General features: G+C 39.9%; 1 protein-coding gene across 2 annotated transcripts; it reads right to left on the reverse strand.

Moving 5' to 3' along the window:
- Window positions 1–14,750: 14,750 nt before the first annotated feature.
- On the reverse strand, window positions 14,751–18,216 carry LOC147629923 (uncharacterized). 2 transcript variants are annotated; one of them, XM_086811447.1, is made up of 5 exons: window positions 17,006–18,216; window positions 16,617–16,737; window positions 16,302–16,477; window positions 16,014–16,108; window positions 14,751–15,794 (listed from the first exon to the last, which is right to left on the reverse strand). In XM_086811447.1, the coding sequence occupies exons 1-5, from the start codon at window positions 17,787–17,789 to the stop codon at window positions 15,588–15,590; spliced, it is 1,383 nt and encodes a 460-aa protein (XP_086667573.1). In that variant the 5' UTR covers window positions 17,790–18,216; the 3' UTR covers window positions 14,751–15,587. The 2 variants fall into 2 exon arrangements, with proteins under 2 accessions (XP_086667573.1, XP_086667574.1); XM_086811448.1 differs by having other exon boundaries at window positions 14,751–15,752; window positions 17,006–18,210.
- Window positions 18,217–18,423: the final 207 nt, after the last annotated feature.

Here is an 18,423-nt window from a genome sequence, read left to right on the forward strand (position 1 = left end):
GTTGGTTGCCATTAGTGGTGACCTAACACTCAAGCTCTTGTGTATGTGTTGTATGCATGAGATGGGTGAAGTGGCTTGCTTGGTGTTGCTTGGGCCTCCATTCTTGTCAAACTGTAGGTAAAGCTGCTGGGGTTGAAGGTGTTGGTGAAGCGTTTGTTTGATCTTGGCAACCATATGATGGGATTATCATCATAATACCTTTGTTGTTGAAGCACGTTCTTAGGCACCTATCTTTGATGAACATTAGGAGTTAATGGTTGATGCCTTTGAGGCTTCTTTCTTTGACCAGGCTTGGAGCACTTGTTGATGTGCTTGGGAATCCAAGCTTTGGTATTACCTTGGTAGTACCCTTGAGCTTTCAATAACCTTTTTGGTACCGACACTAATTGAGTTGCCGGAGTTCTTTGAGAAACTCGCATCGGCATTTGTGGATGACGTTATGGAGTACTTTTATTTTTTCTTGGCCTTTGCATTGAGGAAGAGGCTTTCACAATCGAGGCACCCAAATTAGATTGGCACCCCCGTAGCACCCTTGAGCTACAAGTAGCTGCTTCTCCACCCACATTTTGATACCATTAAGATACCTTGATTTTGGTTGTTATGGTGGGGTTTTACTTTTAGTTGAAGTGGAAGGTTTGGGGCCCTCCTTGATGTTGGTTGGTGTTGAGGTAGCGGGTTTGAGACTCATGGTCATTGTTGACGATGAGGTTTGGGTCTCTTATGGAGTGTTGGCTATTGATGTTCAGGCTTTTGAGCATGCAGCTTTCTCTTATGGTGGAAGGTTTGGGGCCCTCCTTGATGTTGGTTGGTGTTGAGGTAGCGGGTTTGAGACTCATGGTCATTGTTGACGATGAGGTTTGGGTCTCTTATGGAGTGTTGGCTATTGATGTTGAGGCTTTTGAGCATGCAGCTTTCTCTTGTGGTGAGTTTGGTTGATTGGCTTCGGGGTTTTTCCGTTGAGTTCCTTTTTAGATATAGATGGTTGTACTTGGGGGACTTCTTAAGGAATAAATGTCGATTGCAAGGTTTTGGCATTGAACTTCGTTGGGTAAGAATGGAGTTGAAGAGGTAGATTCTTTGTCAGAGTTGGTCAGTGATGCAGATGGTAGGTCTTCGTGTAGAGGGGCTTCCAAAGAAGAGGCTTGTAGCTTTTTGCATTCAGCATCATGGAAATCCATTAGGTTTGGATCCTCTTCCATGCAGTATGGTATTGTCAACTTTGTGTCGTTGACCATTATGATGACCTTATCGCTAGCAAAGAACAGTGGTGCTTGGGCAGCAGAAGTCCATTTATGTCCCAAGATCAAATCTGCTTCCAACACATAACCACAAAAAACTTACACATAAGGGGGTTAGTTTCAATATACATTATATGTTCAAAGTACCCCAAACATGGCATGTTGATGTCTTCTATGAATGGAATTTTCTCAGGATGAGAGTTGAGTGTTGGTTTACCTAACAAATCCCATAACTCGAGGGTCATGAGATTGGGTTCTTGTCATGGATAAATTTGTGCTTGGAGTGTCATGATTTTATTGTGAAGTTCAATTCCAACCATAACTCTTGGGATGTTCTGAGAGTAAGATATGGTGGAAGTTCCAACTCCTCCAAGGTCTCTTCCTCCCGTACAGCAATTTCACAATGCCTGTAGGAGTGTTCAAGTGACTATTTGCATGGATTTGTCAATTGCATGCCTTGAGTCACATACCCAAGTTTCACCTAGGATGACATTATACTCAAGTTGATATGGGGTAACATGGAATCTAAATTTCACATTTCCATCGATTGTTTGAGTAGCATGGTTAAAAGCACCTCTTGCAAGACCATTGTCTTTAGGGATGATTTAGGTTGTCGTAAATGAAGTGTCTATTTGTCATGATGTTATGACTAGCTCAAGGGCTAATCAATGCGCGTTTGCGCTTAACATCTTTGCCCATATGGAAATCTAACCATACCAAGATAGAATTCAAGTGGAACCATGGAAGTTTCAATTTTTCAGATATTATTTCGGTTTCATATTTCCATTCACTTTCATCCTCTTCTTGGCTCTTAGCTTTTTCAAGAGTGCCCAGTGTCTACAATGGAACACTCGGTCCTTTGACCACTTTTACTGATGTCTGTTTGGAAACTTGCGATTCCTTACAGTTCTGTTTTATGTAGCTCTTGATATCTTAGTATAACTTAGGGTTAGCCATTAAAAGTTCAAGTGCTAATGCTATGCTGGCTTCACCATTAGAGAAGAGTACTACTCCAAATGAGAATTTAAGAGTTTGCTTAAATTTTGTAAGGGATTTAGTGAATTCCTTACATGCTTTTTCAACCACATCATTCGTGCAATCTTCCTCGAATGACTCTTCTTGGTTTGATGAGTTTATTTCGGTAGCAAGTACATCATCCTCTTGAAAGGGGAAGCGATACTCCTCCGATTTTTGTGTTTTGGTTGATTTTTAGGTTTGACATTATGAGGTTCAATCACAACCGGTGATCCTGTATAACACTCAACAATGCTAATGCTCTCCTGAGCTTGCTTTTTACGTTTCGCATATGTCATGTGATCATGATTTTCAATTTAGAGTGGTTAGGCGGGTTCTAGTTTCTTGATTAGACTGTGAGGTGCACTGAGTGACGAGTCCAGAACTTGTTTCGTCCTCACTAAGTGACATATTAGAACTTGTTTCATCTTTTGACTTTCATGCGATCGTTACGTTTTCATTATGTTTGCCCATGTGACGAGAACAAACTTTCTTTCGGGCTTTTGTGTCATGTATCGTACATGTGGGTTTTGTGGTTTAAAGGTTTGCCTTTGAGATAGATGCTTCCGCTACATGTGTAGCTTTTGGCTCTTTTGTGGGTTAGGCCCTCGACATGCTCCTTGCTTTTGTCCTTTATTTCAACTTTTGTTTTGACAGTTTTTGGTCTTTGTTTTTCTTGGGTTTAGAAGGTTTTTCATCTTCTTTTGGTTTTTGTTTTAAAACATGCTCCTGTACCCATTTTGAAGTGTGTTCTTTTGCATTCTTTTTGCCTGTTTCTTATGCCTTTGCTTGCAAGCATATAAGCACATTCAAGGTTATTGTGGACAATTGCCCATTTTACTACACACTCAAGATGTTAAGAGTTGTATTCCTGCAAGGCAGGTTGCATTGAAGCAACTCGCCTTGGGCAATGGCGGAATATGTGATCGATGCCACATTATACACATATGGGTTGCAAAGTGTCAGTGATGGTGGGCATGGAAGTATTCCAAACTGTGCAGTTTGCCACTTTGTGCAGTCCACGTCAATAGAAACACTGAAGTGTTTGCTTAAGCACTTTCTGAGCAGTTTCCACCCTTTGAACTGTGTTCGTTTTTGAGTACGGGAGATTGAGGTTTTGAGGTAACTATAGGTGAATTAGGACATTGAGATTTATCATGACCAAAGATTTTACAATGTATGCAGTATAGAAAAATAGGCCTATTGTATGCACAGTGGGGATTGGGATGAACGTAGTGATGGCAATGAACACAAGGCATTTCTCCCATCACTTTGAGAGACATTAACGATGTTTGGTTTTGAGGGAGCTCATCCTCTCTTAGAGATATCATTTCAAAGCCTTTAAGCAATGCAATGTAGAATTCAGGGAATGACAATTTCGAGATCAATTTTTCTTTAGCCATTGCTTCACTTTGTGTAGATGAGGAACATCTCGTATCGTGATCATCCTCCACTATGTTGTCATCTAAACGTATTGCTTCTTATACAACATTGATCGAGGGTTTCCGGATTGGATACAATGATTAAGTTGTGTAAGCTTTTTTGATTTATGCCCATGATGAAACATCTCTTCAATTGAGCATCATTTAGTTTCTCCCATGGCTCACATTATGAGTCCAAGATTTTTATTCGAAGGATAAAATCTCTAATGGTTTTGTTTTGTTTTTGCTCAAGCGAATAGAGTTCTCTTGGTGCACTCCACCAATCACCTTATCTTAAAAAGCCATGCATAAAGGTTGTTTTCAAGGTCCTGAAATTTGTTTTAATCATTGGCATCAATGTGATGAATCATTGACTAGTCTTTCCCACCAACGCATGTACCTTGGTGGGGTAGTTTGGATTTCCCAATGCTTCGCATCTTTGTTCAAACATTTGCATCATGAATTAAACATGATCGCTCGTTCCATCATACTTGCCCATGATTTTGGAAATCTGTACGACCGTGTTGTTGGATGAGTCACTGAGGCTGTGTGAGGGTTGCTAATGTGGTTAGGACCTCATTTAGTCCTTGGGCGACCCCCCTTCCTAGATTAGTCAAATATGTCCAGGGTTTGGGCATTTAGGGGTTGTAAAGGGTTGGTTCCTAGCATTCCTAAAGGTTTAGGATTTGTGGTAGCGTTAGGTAAGGGACCAAATCCCGGAAGGATTGTGATAAGGGGTGTAAAACCCGATGACACGCTTGTTGTCGACATGGCAAATGGTATTGGGAGGTGAATTCTGGGCATGGATCTCAATGGCTCGAAGATTTCAACCATTGGGTTCAATCGGGGTGTGGGCCCATGTAATCCCTCTATCGTTGCTCTATCTTAATGTGTCAATTGCTCTTGAATGAGCAAGCACACATGTTTTTTTTTTGCCTTTTAAGGTTTCTTATAGCCCGTGATTACCTCAAGAGGCTTGGCGCACCCTTCTCTGGGTCAAACGAGTATTCGTTTGCCTTGATTTGCTTAGGCGCTAAGCGCATGTGAACGACCGCGTAGAGATATTTTACAAAAAAAGTGCGGTACCACTGGTGTCCTAGATGGAAGCGAAGGTCTCAAAAACGCATGTGAACATCCACTTAGGATGAACTTTTCTGGGAAAAGTGCATGCCGGTAGCATCCTAGATAGAAGAGTTCTCAAAACCTATTTTTGTTGACCCATTTCTAGGGTTAACAAGATCTACTGCAATTATCATACATCAAGGAGTCACGATAGATACACCAGATAGATACACCAAAGGGTCATACATTCAAGATATGCAGCAATAGTGTCCAAAGCTACAACTTGGATGGGCTCCTATAATGGTGTGACGGAGTATTTATGATGATTCCCACTTCAAGAGCATGTGGTAGCAAGTTAGGATATGGTCATGGATAGACCCTCTCACGACAGTTTCGGTTCACTAGGTAATCTCTTGTTGGATGTGTTTTAAGGGGGTTAGGGTTAGCCATAACAATTTTCCATCACTGTCTCAAGATGAAATTTTTTTCCAGAAAGATTTTCCTTGTTTCACAACCCATTTTTTAATGTGTTCCAAAAGAAATTTGGAAAAACTTTGTATGAGAGAGTTGTAGTACTTTTGCAGTACAACTTTGTCTATTTGAGTTTTTGGTGATTTTGTCGTTTAGACACTCAAAAAGTAGCCCAAATATGGTACGCGATCTTTTTCGGGCTATTTTGGGCAATTTTTAGTGCTTTAAGGCCCATTTTTTTCCTCGATTTTCAGGTCGAATTTTGAGGCTACTTGTCGGAGGTAGAAACGATGGATTTTGCCCATCGAACGCTCAAGACCAATTTTAAAGGGCTCCATGCTAGCTTTTGCGATTGAGCAATAGCACGCGTTCATCGGATTCATGGTTATGAGATGTGAGCCTCCAAACAGGGTTGTTTTCTAGACTCCTCTATTTTTTTGCCCACGGACCTATTTCACGACGTGAATAACAGGTGCGTTTCACGCCGTGAAATGGATCTCATGGATTTAATTAAATTTATTTATTTATTTATTTATTTATTCACGCACGGGCCTATTTTATGACGTGAAATAGACCTGTATCACAACATGAATTAGGTAGTTCACAGAATTATTATTTTTATGTGCGTAGAGGCATGTTTCACGACGTGAACTAGCAGGTGCGATTCACGACGTGAAATAGGTGATTCAAGGATTTTATTTATTTATTTAGTCTAGTGGGAGATTCGATTTGCCTTGTGTGGAGGGGATATTTTTTGAATTTTAAATTGGGAAGATACGAGCATTTTCCCAAAAGGTAAGTGGGAATAAGAAAAGTCAACACTTTTATGACACCCCCTTACACCTTTCATAAGTGACTCCCAAAATGGACAAATTGACAATTCATTGGCATCTTTTCATTCAATGCTCATTAGCCTTAATGAGTTATGAAAAAAAGTGCTTAAGAATTAATCAAAGATTAATCCTTTCACTAAACTTTTTTTCCTTTTGAACTAACTAAGGGCTTTAATTAACCTCTAATCACTAATTAATTCATAACATTGAGCACATCATTGGATATGGCATGGAATTTCTAAGCTATGTGTATAAACTAATGTGTAAATTAATCCAAAATTAGAGATTGATTAAACTCTTAATTTTAGTATCTTCTCTTTATGCAAAACTAAGCAAAAGAGAGAGAAATTCCTCCAATTGATGAAGAAATTAATGTAATTTGGTGTTTTGATGCATCTAGATGCTCTCAAAACACTCAAAAATACTAATTTTGACCTCTTACATGGTCAAATGTGACCCCGAAAAACATATTTTCTAGTTATTTTACCTCTTAAACTAGATTAATCACCTTTAATGACAAAAATCAGTCAATTAAAAAAGATTAGTCGATTTCAAGAGTTTTTAAGAGTTTTTGTGAAATTTGTCAAATGATTAAGCTACTCTTATACTTGCTAACACTCTAATATATGCAAATCAAACAAAAAACACACAAATCAAACAAAAATTGATGATTTTAGCTCTATGTTTATCTCTAAAGAGAGCTAAAACTCACTAAAAATTGCATTCTATTGCATTTTTTAATGCAATGGAAGCAAACAAATCCTAATACACTCTATGTGCAAGCCCTCGGAACATTAAAAACTAAATTAACAAAACAACAAAAATAATGATTTAAGCTAAAAATTAAGCTAAAAAGCATTCTCTCTACAAAACAAAAAAGAGAGGTATTCTTTACCAAATCACACACAAATCTCCATCAAAACCACATCTTTTTCATGGGAACCCACTAATCAAGACAATGGGAAATGGGAAATGGGCAATGCGTAGATTAGAGAAAAATGATGGAAAAAGCCAAGGGATGACTCTGCGGGCGGCAGTGGCACCAAAAATGTTATGGCTCACCCAAATCCCCCTTGTTGAAACACATCCAACAAGAAGATTACTTGGTGAACCGCAACTGTCGTGAGGATATTTCCAATGGCCGAACTCGTAACCCTTGAGGTCTCCAAGGTCTATAACTCCTTGAGAAGCAAGTCCACCGTGCCTCTCGCCCGCAAAGCATTTTATCACACCGTCGCATTGCACTACGTGTACTCGTCCTTCCTCTCACCTCACCTCACCTCACCTCACCTCACTCACACACACTCACTAGCATGGATTAGAGAGAGATTAGCAAGAGCAAGACTCTATTGCACAATGGGAGAGTCCTTTGTATTGTGAGAGATATTCACTTATATACATGGCCATAAGTGTTTACACTCACTTAAATTGTGGCCACTTTAGACTCACAAGAGGCCTAATGCTATTACAATGGCTACTCTCATAATATATCCATGAATTACATCACTTGGGACTTCATCCTAACTTACTACCACACACTCTTGAAGCAAAAATCGCCATAAGTATTCTGTAGCACCATTACAGGCACTCGTCCAAGTTGTAGATTTAGACACCATTGCTTCAAATCTTGAATGTATGACCTTTTGGTGTATCTACCTTGACTCCTTGATGTAAGATAATGGTGGTAGCTCTTGTTAACCCTAAGAATGGATTAACACCAGAGTGCAAGGATAATTTGATCAATTGAAGCACAGGTGGTATAAGGTATCTCAAAAGAAGTGTCAAAGCTTGAAAGAAAATGCAATAGAATTGGAAACTACAGCACAAAAGTAATGAGAAACAGTTGTGTTCAGCTCAGTCTCGCAAGAATAGGAAGATGCATGTGCTCTCATAAAAACTATCTTTAATCATACATCAAAATTGGCAACACTCGTAATTATGCCTAGGACACCTGAGCAAACTCAACAATTCTTCACCTCTATAGTGATACTATCCTTTACAGAAAGGGGTATAGATTTTCAAGGGGCAATTAGTCATGAATGATGTGGAATTAATCACTAGAAAGCTATCCAAATGAAATGCCCCCACTTTTATAATGGCAGTTTTTCATGGTGATTTGGCCAAAGAAAGTCCCGAAGAGCTATTTACATTTCCTCTACACCACCCTATTGTCATGAACTTCAGAGCATGGATCTTGATGGCAACAATCTAGAATGGATGAAAACCTATGGACATTTTGAGAACAGCGACTATACTTGCTACCCCCAAAGGTGAAAGAGAGCCCATTTTATCATCCCTTAGGCATTTGAAAACTATACATGCACAGTTGTATGACCACCTAGAAAAACTGCTTGCATAGCTTTATGACCACCTAGAAAAACTGAAACAATCTTGAACCAAGGACTTCACCCCAGAAAACATAAATTACCCCACCCTTGAGGATGAGGAAGCAGATATTCTAGATAGTAATTTCTCTGATAGATTCACTAAAACAAGCCACATGATCCTGAAGTAGATGAGGAAAAAAGGAAGAGGTTCAGTGAATCGACTTACCCTTATACTTCTTTTCTTCTCTTGTTTAGGTAGCGACGAGATGAAGGATCGGCCTATGGAAGCTGAGGATATGTCAAACAAGTCAAGGAATCAAGGAATAGTGGAACAAATTGATGCTATAAACTTCCAAGAACCTTATACATAGGATTTGGCACAAAAGCTAAGTGAGTGGACTTATGATGTTTCATGGATAGTTTGTGAGTTGGAGTCACTCTTAAAGGGTTGAAAGCCACCATAGAAGAAATTCAATTGGAACAAATAGAGCCAATTCACGTCAAAGCTATAAATTTTATACAAGAATACATTGGAAAAGCTTAGAAAAGAGGAAAAGGAAATCAAAACCCTTAGCTTAGATTATACATGGCACCTCAAAATAGTAGAAGAAAGATTCACAGAATGCAAGAGCTTTTGGGAAAACTGCAAAGTAGTGGCATCAAAAGAAGGAAGATTCAAGGAATGCAAGAGCTTTTGGGACAACTACAAAGCAGTGGCATCAAAAGAACTCTGGTTAAAGGACAAATCTTTGGAGCAACTAAGGGCTAAAAGACCATGTAGTGTGTGGGACATTGGTCTAACTAATGGTGGATATCTATTGTTGTTTTCACATGTAGCCCCCAAAAATCTATATACAACTTACAAGATGCTAATATGCTGATTAAACCTTTCCATGGTCACTCTACATTTGGAGTTTCAAAATATGACTATGGAGAATCTATTCTGTATGTTGTCTTACTTACCTAAGTATGCAGTCCCCACTTTGGTCTTTGGGATGTTTAATGGGGATTTAAGGTTAAGAAATAAATGTAACATCTTACATCTTCCCATGCGCCCATTTGTACTTCAATTCAGGGCTTGGGTCAAGTTAATTACTCTAACATAAGTCTGGGTAATAAACCACCTTTGAGTTTAAAAGGAGATCTAATTGAAATGTATCAATTCCATGATCAATCAAAATGGACAGAAGACAGTTTATGGTTGTTACAAACTTATGGTGTATAAAAGACAAGGGATGTTTATATGCATCTGATGGGTAAAAATAACAACATTATCACCCCTTGGGAATGGTCAAGTTATTCTATCACATGCACAATATTTTACAAAGAATGCTTAATGGTGAACATATTTATAATGTGACAGACTTGGTCAATTACCCACTTGTGCAGAAGTCAAAATTGTAGGAATTGTAGGAGGTGTACCAGAATCTAAGGAAGGTCTAGGAGAGGATACATAGTGCCACAATGGTACAATCAAAGGTCTAAAGGATGGGAACAAGAGCAACCGGAGTGGAGAACCTTACTTCAAGATAGAACATTATGCCTATGCTTATTATAATTCCTCTAGGAGCTTAAGAATTAACCCATGCTACCTGCCCCTTCCAAGAAGGTGGACTCGGAAGGTGTTTGTTGCTGACAAAAGAGAGAAGAACCCTCATTGCATCTTTAATTATCCTTTGCTCAACCCTTTTGTCCTTGCCACTGTTCATGAGATGCGCCAACATCTAAGGCTTAGATATCTTGAATGGAGACAAATATCTGACCCTTCATTTGTGGCCCACCACCATCATTTTGGCCCACCACCACGAGGTTCCTTCAATTGATAATTGCCTTAATTGATCTTCCAATTTTAGGAACTAGATGGAAAAAAGAGGAACTCTTGTGTGACCTGAATAAAGGGCCAAACGAAGATCAAGTGGCTTTCTACTTCCATCATTTAAGATTTATGCCGGTCCACAAGCTTTATGATTTTAAGACCATGGTGGATACTGAATTTTGGACTCCCTATAGGGCTTTGAGAAGAACATATTATTCTTTGGAGCTTCATCACTTACATTGGCAACATTCGACCATTAAATATTTGTAAGAATGTCCAGTTAGTTGCCTCACCTAAAAACGATAGGCATAAGAGTTCAAGTTGATGTCGCTAGTTAGTTTTTTGACCACTGGCATAGTCTTAATCAAAGTCACTAGTTGGTTTTCTAACCACTAGCACAGTCCTCTCAAGTGCATTTCATTCTTCAAATCTTTTTTTTTTTTGCATGCTAGATAAGTGGCCAAACTAGGTGTTGGCATAAGAGTCTAAATGTTGCCTTTGTTGCGATTATTCGTGGTCAAAGGCATAGTCATGCATAGCATTCTTGCATATAATTACATTTGCATATAAAAATAAAATTTTATAAAAAACATAAAACTCTACAATCAAAAAGATTATCCACTCATGCACTATGCACTACAATTCTAGGATAGAAACCTCGACAAAGTAGAATCCATCTAGGTACATTTGCGGATAGGGGAGCATTGGTATAACCCAACGCGTGGATTACCCATCGAATGCTCTTTTTGCATAGCATGTTGTCCTTATATTTTGTGGAGCATTTAGGCAAAAAAAAAACATGTATAAAACAAAACTTATATGTGATAAAATTCATTAAGCAAAAAATGAAACCATAAAAGGGATATTTAATAAATGAATTAAAATAAAGTGGTCTCTTCTAAGGAAGAGCTTGGATTCAAAATCCATGTAACGTGGATCTTTTTAAATCTTATGACACAAGATCAAGCATAGCTTATGTAATATTGACTTTAGATTAAAAAAGGGGGAGTGATAGGTGTATCTCTTTTTCTTCCAACTTGAAATATTCTAAATATTTGGCAATCTTATGACACAAGATCAAGAATAACTTTTGTAATCTTGGGACTTCAGATCAAAAAAAGGGGAGTGATAGGTGTATTTCTTTCCCAACATAAAATATTATAAATGCTAGTTTGGGTATCTTCTAGCTTGGATTTCGAAGTTCCATTTCCCTTTCATATCCCCCTCTCACTTTTTGTGGGTAAATTTTATTTTGTGCTTGTCTGTTGTGCCACCATCTCGAAGCCCCCTATTTTGCAAATTTGTTGTTAGATAGGAAGATCTTTGCTCTAATCTAGAGGTAATAATATCGTTCTTGTTTGTTTGTTTAGACTATACAATTCTAATCACTATTTTAATCCCAAAACTATGGTGAGCTTACTAATACATTTGACCCCATGCATAGAATGAGATATTTGCATATTGTAGTGGTGCCTCAATTGAAAGGTTAGACCCTTTTTGGAACTTACAAAACAAAAAACATCTAAAGTTTATATGGTACTCTAATGCTTAAGTTATTACGTTGATTAATTAAATTGCTATTCTAGTTATAGATGTTAAAACTTATTCTTGTTTTTTTTGTGTTAGAAATGTTTTACCAATGTTGAGTCTTCTTTTTTAATGTATTCATTATTTGTTGTGTGTTGATATACAATTTTTCCTATGAATTTAGATGTTGAGAAGCAATCTTGTAAAGACACATTTTGTATTATATGGAGCTATTGAATAGAAATGATAAGAGGAGGGAGTGGAATCATGAGGTCTATAATAAATATCTCAAATTCTTGTAGCACCTTCAAGGGTCAGGCTAAAGATACAATTATTATCTCAAATCATTAGAAAGGTTTCATTCTAGATTTCAAATATATAAAAGATGGTTTAAATACTCTCTCAATGGATACTTATAGAACATGTCTACATGCATAAAAATTCCCACTTGGATCCAAGATTGAGGATGCACCATCACAAGACAAATGCTGAGTACTTAGGTTGTATTTGTTTTGGCTAACATTGTTTAACTTTTTGAAATAATTGTTTTTGTTAATTCTATCCAAGATTGAGGATGTGCCATCACAAGAAATGCTAAGTACTTACGTTATATTTGTTTTGGCTAGCATTGTTTAACCTTTTAAAATACTTGTTTTTGTTTATTCTACTTGTATTTATAGCTATCTATCCCTTCGACTTGGAAGAGTGACAACTCGCTGAGTTCTTGATGGGCTAAATAATCAATTGCCATTTGTACAAGGGCATGAGTCCAAGTACATTGGCCACAAACATGTTCTATTCTTATATTTCAAAGTGCATCATGCTTAAGGGTCATGCAAAATTATCACTCTACAGACAAACGCATCTCCCTTAATTTAATAGTCCATAGTGGCCAATTCCATGTTCAAAACTTCCTATATCTCTCAAGTGTTAAGCTTATAGATAATGTGCATGGTTCAATAAAGCCAACCACTAGCTCAAAATATCCATTTAAGTTTATTTTTTCATGCTCTTGTTTTGTTTACTCCCCTTTGTCATGGAAGAAGTTTAACTAAATAAAATTCATTGGAACACAAAAAAGGTTGGATGAGGCTTTTCTTGGGTGTGATCATTGAGACATAAAAAAGATAGAGAATCTATAAATGTGATTCTCCCTTTTGATTAGTAGATTTTCTTTTGTTGATTGCCATGTGGTTTTCATCCATGGGGTGCTCACACGAAGGCGATTGTTTGAGACCTTGATCCCTCTCGATTAAACGTGGGTGTGCTCCTAGCACAATTGGTGTGGCCAAGAAGTGACTCTGGAGTGAAACAGGCAGAGTAGTGTCTGGTGGCTAAGTACGCATGCTGATACTAGATATACGTGGCTCCTAACGTCCGTACCTGGAGTGTTCGTGCTTCTAGGATAGGTAACGACCAATATAAGCGACTCCTATGATTGTTTCGCACTTGTGTTTGAGGTGGATGTAAGACATGCAAAGTCCCTCCGATCATCACAATGGTCCAAGAGTGTTCAGGCTCATTGGTGCGTACCATCCTAGTCTAAGGATCACCATTGTGGTGCAATAAGTTTTATGATGATGATGTGACATTGATGTGTTACTTGTGATATGATATGGACATATGCTATATCATACGTGTATGGAAAGAACTATGTTTTTCTTTTGTGAAAGGACCATTTTTCGAAGGAGTGCGTGTGTGAACTTATCTTAAGTGACACCACTTGCTTCTCTATATTCTAGGTTCTGCTAACTATTCTTTTTGTACACCTCTACTACTAGCATGTGTGTAGGAGAAGTGAGGACAACATGAATTAAAATCAAGTGTTCCCAGGTGCCCCATCCAAAGTTTAGTGTCTAGGGTGATACTCTTTATTGCTAGGGCACCTACGAGGACTTTTTAAAAAAAATTCCACAATGTACTATGGATGTCAAATCTTGTTGCCATTGTATTACTTGACGTGTGGTGAAGGTTTTGGCCTACATAGTACAAAACATGGCAAAATTAGTGGTTCATCATTAAGTTTTTATACTAAGGTGAGTTTCACACTCATGGTTGCTAGATATCTTGTACATGGATGATTTTCTAAGGAAGCAAGACAATAGCTACGGATCCCAAGAACTATCCTAAAGAGTTCATTGGATGTATGATCAACCATGTCACCGTGTTCCACATGGATGCAACTCAGGATGAAAATCCGACTTAGGTGAGTGAAATAACTTCTTGTCATTATATCCAACTTTACACTCCTACATCCATCTTTATTCCATCAACCCTAGTTTATTTTCCATCCCTACTTTGTTTTCCATTCCTAATTTAATGTTTGAGCCAATCAAGTCCATTACCCCAACCCCAAGAAAACCCACTTCAAATGAAGAAACGGTTCCTAGCTTACTAGATACAAGTAAAAACTAGAGATAATCCCTAGTATACCAAACGTGCGTCTGCGTCTCAATGCCTCTCCTCCCCAATTATTATCCCATCTCGATCCTTTCGATGTCAGCAAACAGAAATGACTTTGCAAAGAAAGCTCTATCCACAAGTTCCGTGCCCCTCCAATGTGGAAGGGCTCTTGATGTGGGGGAATTGATGGGTAAGGGCGAAGAAAATAAATCCTTATTTAGCTTGTGAGTGCATCTTTGATTATTGACCTTCGTTTTATCAGCCCAACTGCATATGAAAACAACCTGAGCTACCAGCAGTACATTTGAAATAAACAACAAAAAAGCTAAGGCTGGATACAGAACAGTCCACACCCATAGAACAGGCGGGAAGATGGACCAAGATTGCCCATCCATCTCTCATAAAAGGCCTGATGGGTCCCCATTGGCATGCATATGAAAACAACCTGAGCTACCAGCAGTACATTTGAAATAAACAACAAAAAAGCTAAGGCTGGATACAGAACAGTCCACACCCATAGAACAGGCGGGAAGATGGACCAAGATTGCCCATCCATCTCTCATAAAAGGCCTGATGGGTCCCCATTGGCATGCAGGCATTGTTCTGTATCCAGCCTTATGTTATTCGTGCCAAGGTGACACAAACAAGTCTCCTTTATTATAAGCTCTTTTAGAATCCAGCAGGAAAGACCCTTCTGGACAAACAAATACATCCTGTTATTTTCATGTACATGCTTCCATGAATAAAGGAGGAAGCAAAAGAATGGGCGACCCCTTGCACAAATCATGAGAAATATTGTGCTTCTAGGAGGTTTGATCTACAGGCAATCTGTATGTACTATTTCACCATGTATTGTATGGGGTCACATATGTACATGGTATGATACAGTCTTGAATTGATATGAGACTCAATCACAACATTCATCACTTCTCACCAAGAAGGCCTGCACAGAGCTGCGCACGTTCGTTTCTAAGCATCGCAATTTCCATGCGGATACTCTCATCCCCTTGGCCAGCTCCTTCTGCAATAGTTTGCTCGAGTGTTGCAATGATCCGCTCTATGCTCTTTATCTATTAACACATCAGAAGAGGCTCTCAAACAGCTCTCTCTCGGTCTTACTTCAAAATGGCGACAGCAATGACGACAATGATAATGATGATGACGACCACAATGGAGAAAAAAAATGTGACAGTGATGGTGATAATGATGACGACAATGATGATGATGACGATCTTGTTATTGCAACCTTGAACAAAATGTTTAAACGAGGGCAATGGTGACGGTGATGGTGACAACAAGCACATTGTTATTGCAACCCTGAACAAAATGTTTGAATGATGATGATGATACGATGCTGATGATGACGACGACGGCGTCGATGCCAATGGGGACAGCAACAACGATGGTGGCGATGGCGATGGCGATGGCGATCTTGCTATTGCAGCCTTGAACAAAATGTTTAAGAGTTCTTTTTTTTACAAGGAGAAAAAAAATGTGACCCTGCTCCTATTGGGCATCATGACAATTGTAACCTTGCGATGAGGCCAGCGGCGCATTCCATTCCTTCGACAAATCTTTTTCAAAACAGTCGGGCAAATTCCGAGTTCCTTTGCTGCCGCATTTATAGGCAAATGGAAGAACTGTGCCAAGTCTGACATTTTCAGCTTTCCAGTCCTCTCTCTCTACAAGTTAAAAATATCAAGGCATATGATGCATATGATAATACCCAAAATTATATCGTACATCATTCAATGTATGCCTTGTGGTACCAATTGAGGTTAAACACTAAGTAGAAACATTGGTTTTATAGCTAGAGGTGTGCACAGGATGTTTGAATATCAGCTAACAAGACCTTGCAGTTGAGTATATCAGACAAATCTAGACCACAGTTGAGTAAGAACCTGTGCGGCAGCATTGCTTTTGGGAGGCTTAACGGGCAGAACTGAAGCATCAGCATGGTCACTGCTACAGTTTCCGTGATTCGTCTTACTTTGTCCTGGTCCAGGTTCCCCACAAAGAGCATCATGGAGAAATATGAAACCAAACAAGCATATAAGAGAGATGCATGTACGCTGCAGTGCAAGGTATGCATCTATAATGCATAATACAGTCATAAATGTTTTGTTTAGAATGTGGTATGTATCCATGAAAGAGTATATTGAGATGGCAATCTCAACTGGAAGCCATACCTGATTGGTTAAGCATCTGAGTATTCGCTCCCCCCATTATTCGCTCTGGTGCAATGCATGATAGATCCATGGGAACCTGAAGAGAATCATGCCTAAGAATGAAGCCCTCCTTGCTGCGTAGCATGCTGTACTGCAACAGGAATTGCTTCACGTACTCTGAGTTACCCACTGGGAAGCTGTCAGTTGAAATAACAGGCTTCAGAACAAGCCACAGTATGATCAGAGGATATATCTTGGACATTTTGCTTATCTGGAGTCCATGATAGAACTCAAAGATAGGGAGCACGAGATGAACACCGAACATGACAGACTTACTCAACCATTTGTTGCTCAAGTGTGGATGGAAACCCATCATCAATGCAGAACCTAGTCTGCAATACTGCATGATAGCTTTGACCATGGCGCCCATGAATCTCGAGCTTCGTGTCTTGTACACCTGACCACAATACAACATGCTGAGCACAACAGCCGTATACCCATGCATATGTATAGATGTGGGTGTGTTTTGCATCGATAAGCATACATGCATACACATACACATGCATTTGGATGGGTTGGTCCATGGATATGTGTTGAAGCCCTTGGCATTACATATGCATATGCTGCAACAGAAGAACTAGCCGAGAGTCTTCATCAGAGTCGATAGAAATCAACTTTGAGATGTGTCACCATGACAAATGACATTCAGGCTAGGCTGTACGCACCATTGGAATGGATGATCCGCCGAAGAAGTTGGCAACTTTCACATTGCAACGTGTTCTGCTGCCCCAGATTGGCCAGGAATGGGGCCCCTTGGTTTGTTATGCCCCAATCTAACTGGTTATTTGGGTACAGCAAACCATTGGGTGCACTCGAAGTAGAGGGTCCGTGCTCCAAACCGACCAGGACATGGTCTCCAACTTCTACGAGCCCTCCTGCCTCAGAACCCAGGTAAGGTTCAGTCGGCCCGGAGAGAGAAGGCAACAACATCCTGTTGTCAGTAGATATGTATGGAACATAGCCAATGGTGGCAGATGGGTTAGAGCTCAGTGTGGTATCATAATTGACATCATTGAAGATGGAAAAGGAGTCTCGTCCATCCAAGACACCATCAATGTAGTCATCGAAAGGGATGAGATCCCCATGGTTTAAGACATTGTCCATGCCAAGGTCAGCTCCTTTGCAATCTTCAAAAAGGAGGGGGGCACAAAAGTCCGGGTCGGCGCAGGCAGTGGCAGCTGAGACATGGTCAGTGGCAGCGGTGGCATGGTGGTGGTGGTGGGTGGGGTTTTTGATGGTGGTGGTGGTGGTGGGACCCAAGAAGGGGGTGGTGGGCAGGATGAAGCCTTGGAAGGTGGTATAGAGGGCTTGTTCTTCTTCTTCTTTTGGGCTGCCATCTGTGGGGGTTTTGAGGAAGTCGGAGATGTCAAAGCGCGGGCTGCTGAGGTTGCTAAGGACCAGGTTGTCGAACGACTTGTCGTAGGGCTTAGGGGAGGCTGACCCTGCCATGGCCCACCAACACCAACACCACCACACAGCAGCAACAGCGAGCCGTCCCCCTCCTCTTCTTCCTCCTGCTGCTGCTGCTGCTGCTAGAAGCAACCATTTGATGAAGAGGGGGTGAAGAAGGGGTGTCAAATCTCTTCTCCCATCTGGGTCGTCTTCTTCATGTGGGCGATGGTGCCCTCCATTTCAGATACAAGTTCGACATGGGTTTCTGTTAACTGCGCCTTTATTTCCTTCTTCCCTTCTCTGTAATGGATGATTGAATAGGGCGCGTATGTGTGTGTGTTCGTATGTGGTGTCGTGCGCTTGTGTCTGTGGGTGGCGAGAGAGAGAGAGAGAGAGAGAGAGAGAGAAAGAAAGAGAGAGAAATGAGGAGGCACCTATCAAATTGGATGGGACACCACGAGTGACCTTAGGAAATAGGTATTTAAAAAATGAGTTAAGCCAAAAATAGTATGAAATAAAAAATCATCCAAGGAAAGTAAGTGATTACCATGTTCACACAATTTTGTAGTTATATTCGTCTGCCCACCAACCTCCGTTGGGCGCGAGACGAGGGAGACAATGGAGTCGGGCAGAGACGAGAGAGTCGAGAGACAATCGGACAGAAGGCCTCTCAAACGAGCTCTCCCGGGCG

Source organism: Cibotium barometz, chromosome 17 (assembly GCF_041138505.1).
Source record: "Cibotium barometz isolate CiBa-2024 chromosome 17, ASM4113850v1, whole genome shotgun sequence".
Classification (NCBI taxonomy): domain Eukaryota; kingdom Viridiplantae; phylum Streptophyta; class Polypodiopsida; order Cyatheales; family Cibotiaceae; genus Cibotium; species Cibotium barometz.

Excerpts from the sequence above, each read along its gene's own strand:
- LOC147629923 (XM_086811447.1), bottom strand. The coding sequence starts at position 17,789 with ATGGCAGGGTCAGCCTCCCCTAAGCCCTACGACAAGTCGTTCGACAAC. Across the intron at positions 16,478-16,616 it reads CTTGAGCAACAAATGGTTGA|CTTCCCAGTGGGTAACTCAG; the intron begins GTAAGTCTGTCA and ends TTCAACTGACAG. Across the intron at positions 15,795-16,013 it reads AAAGCAATGCTGCCGCACAG|AGAGAGAGGACTGGAAAGCT; the intron begins GTTCTTACTCAA and ends TTTAACTTGTAG.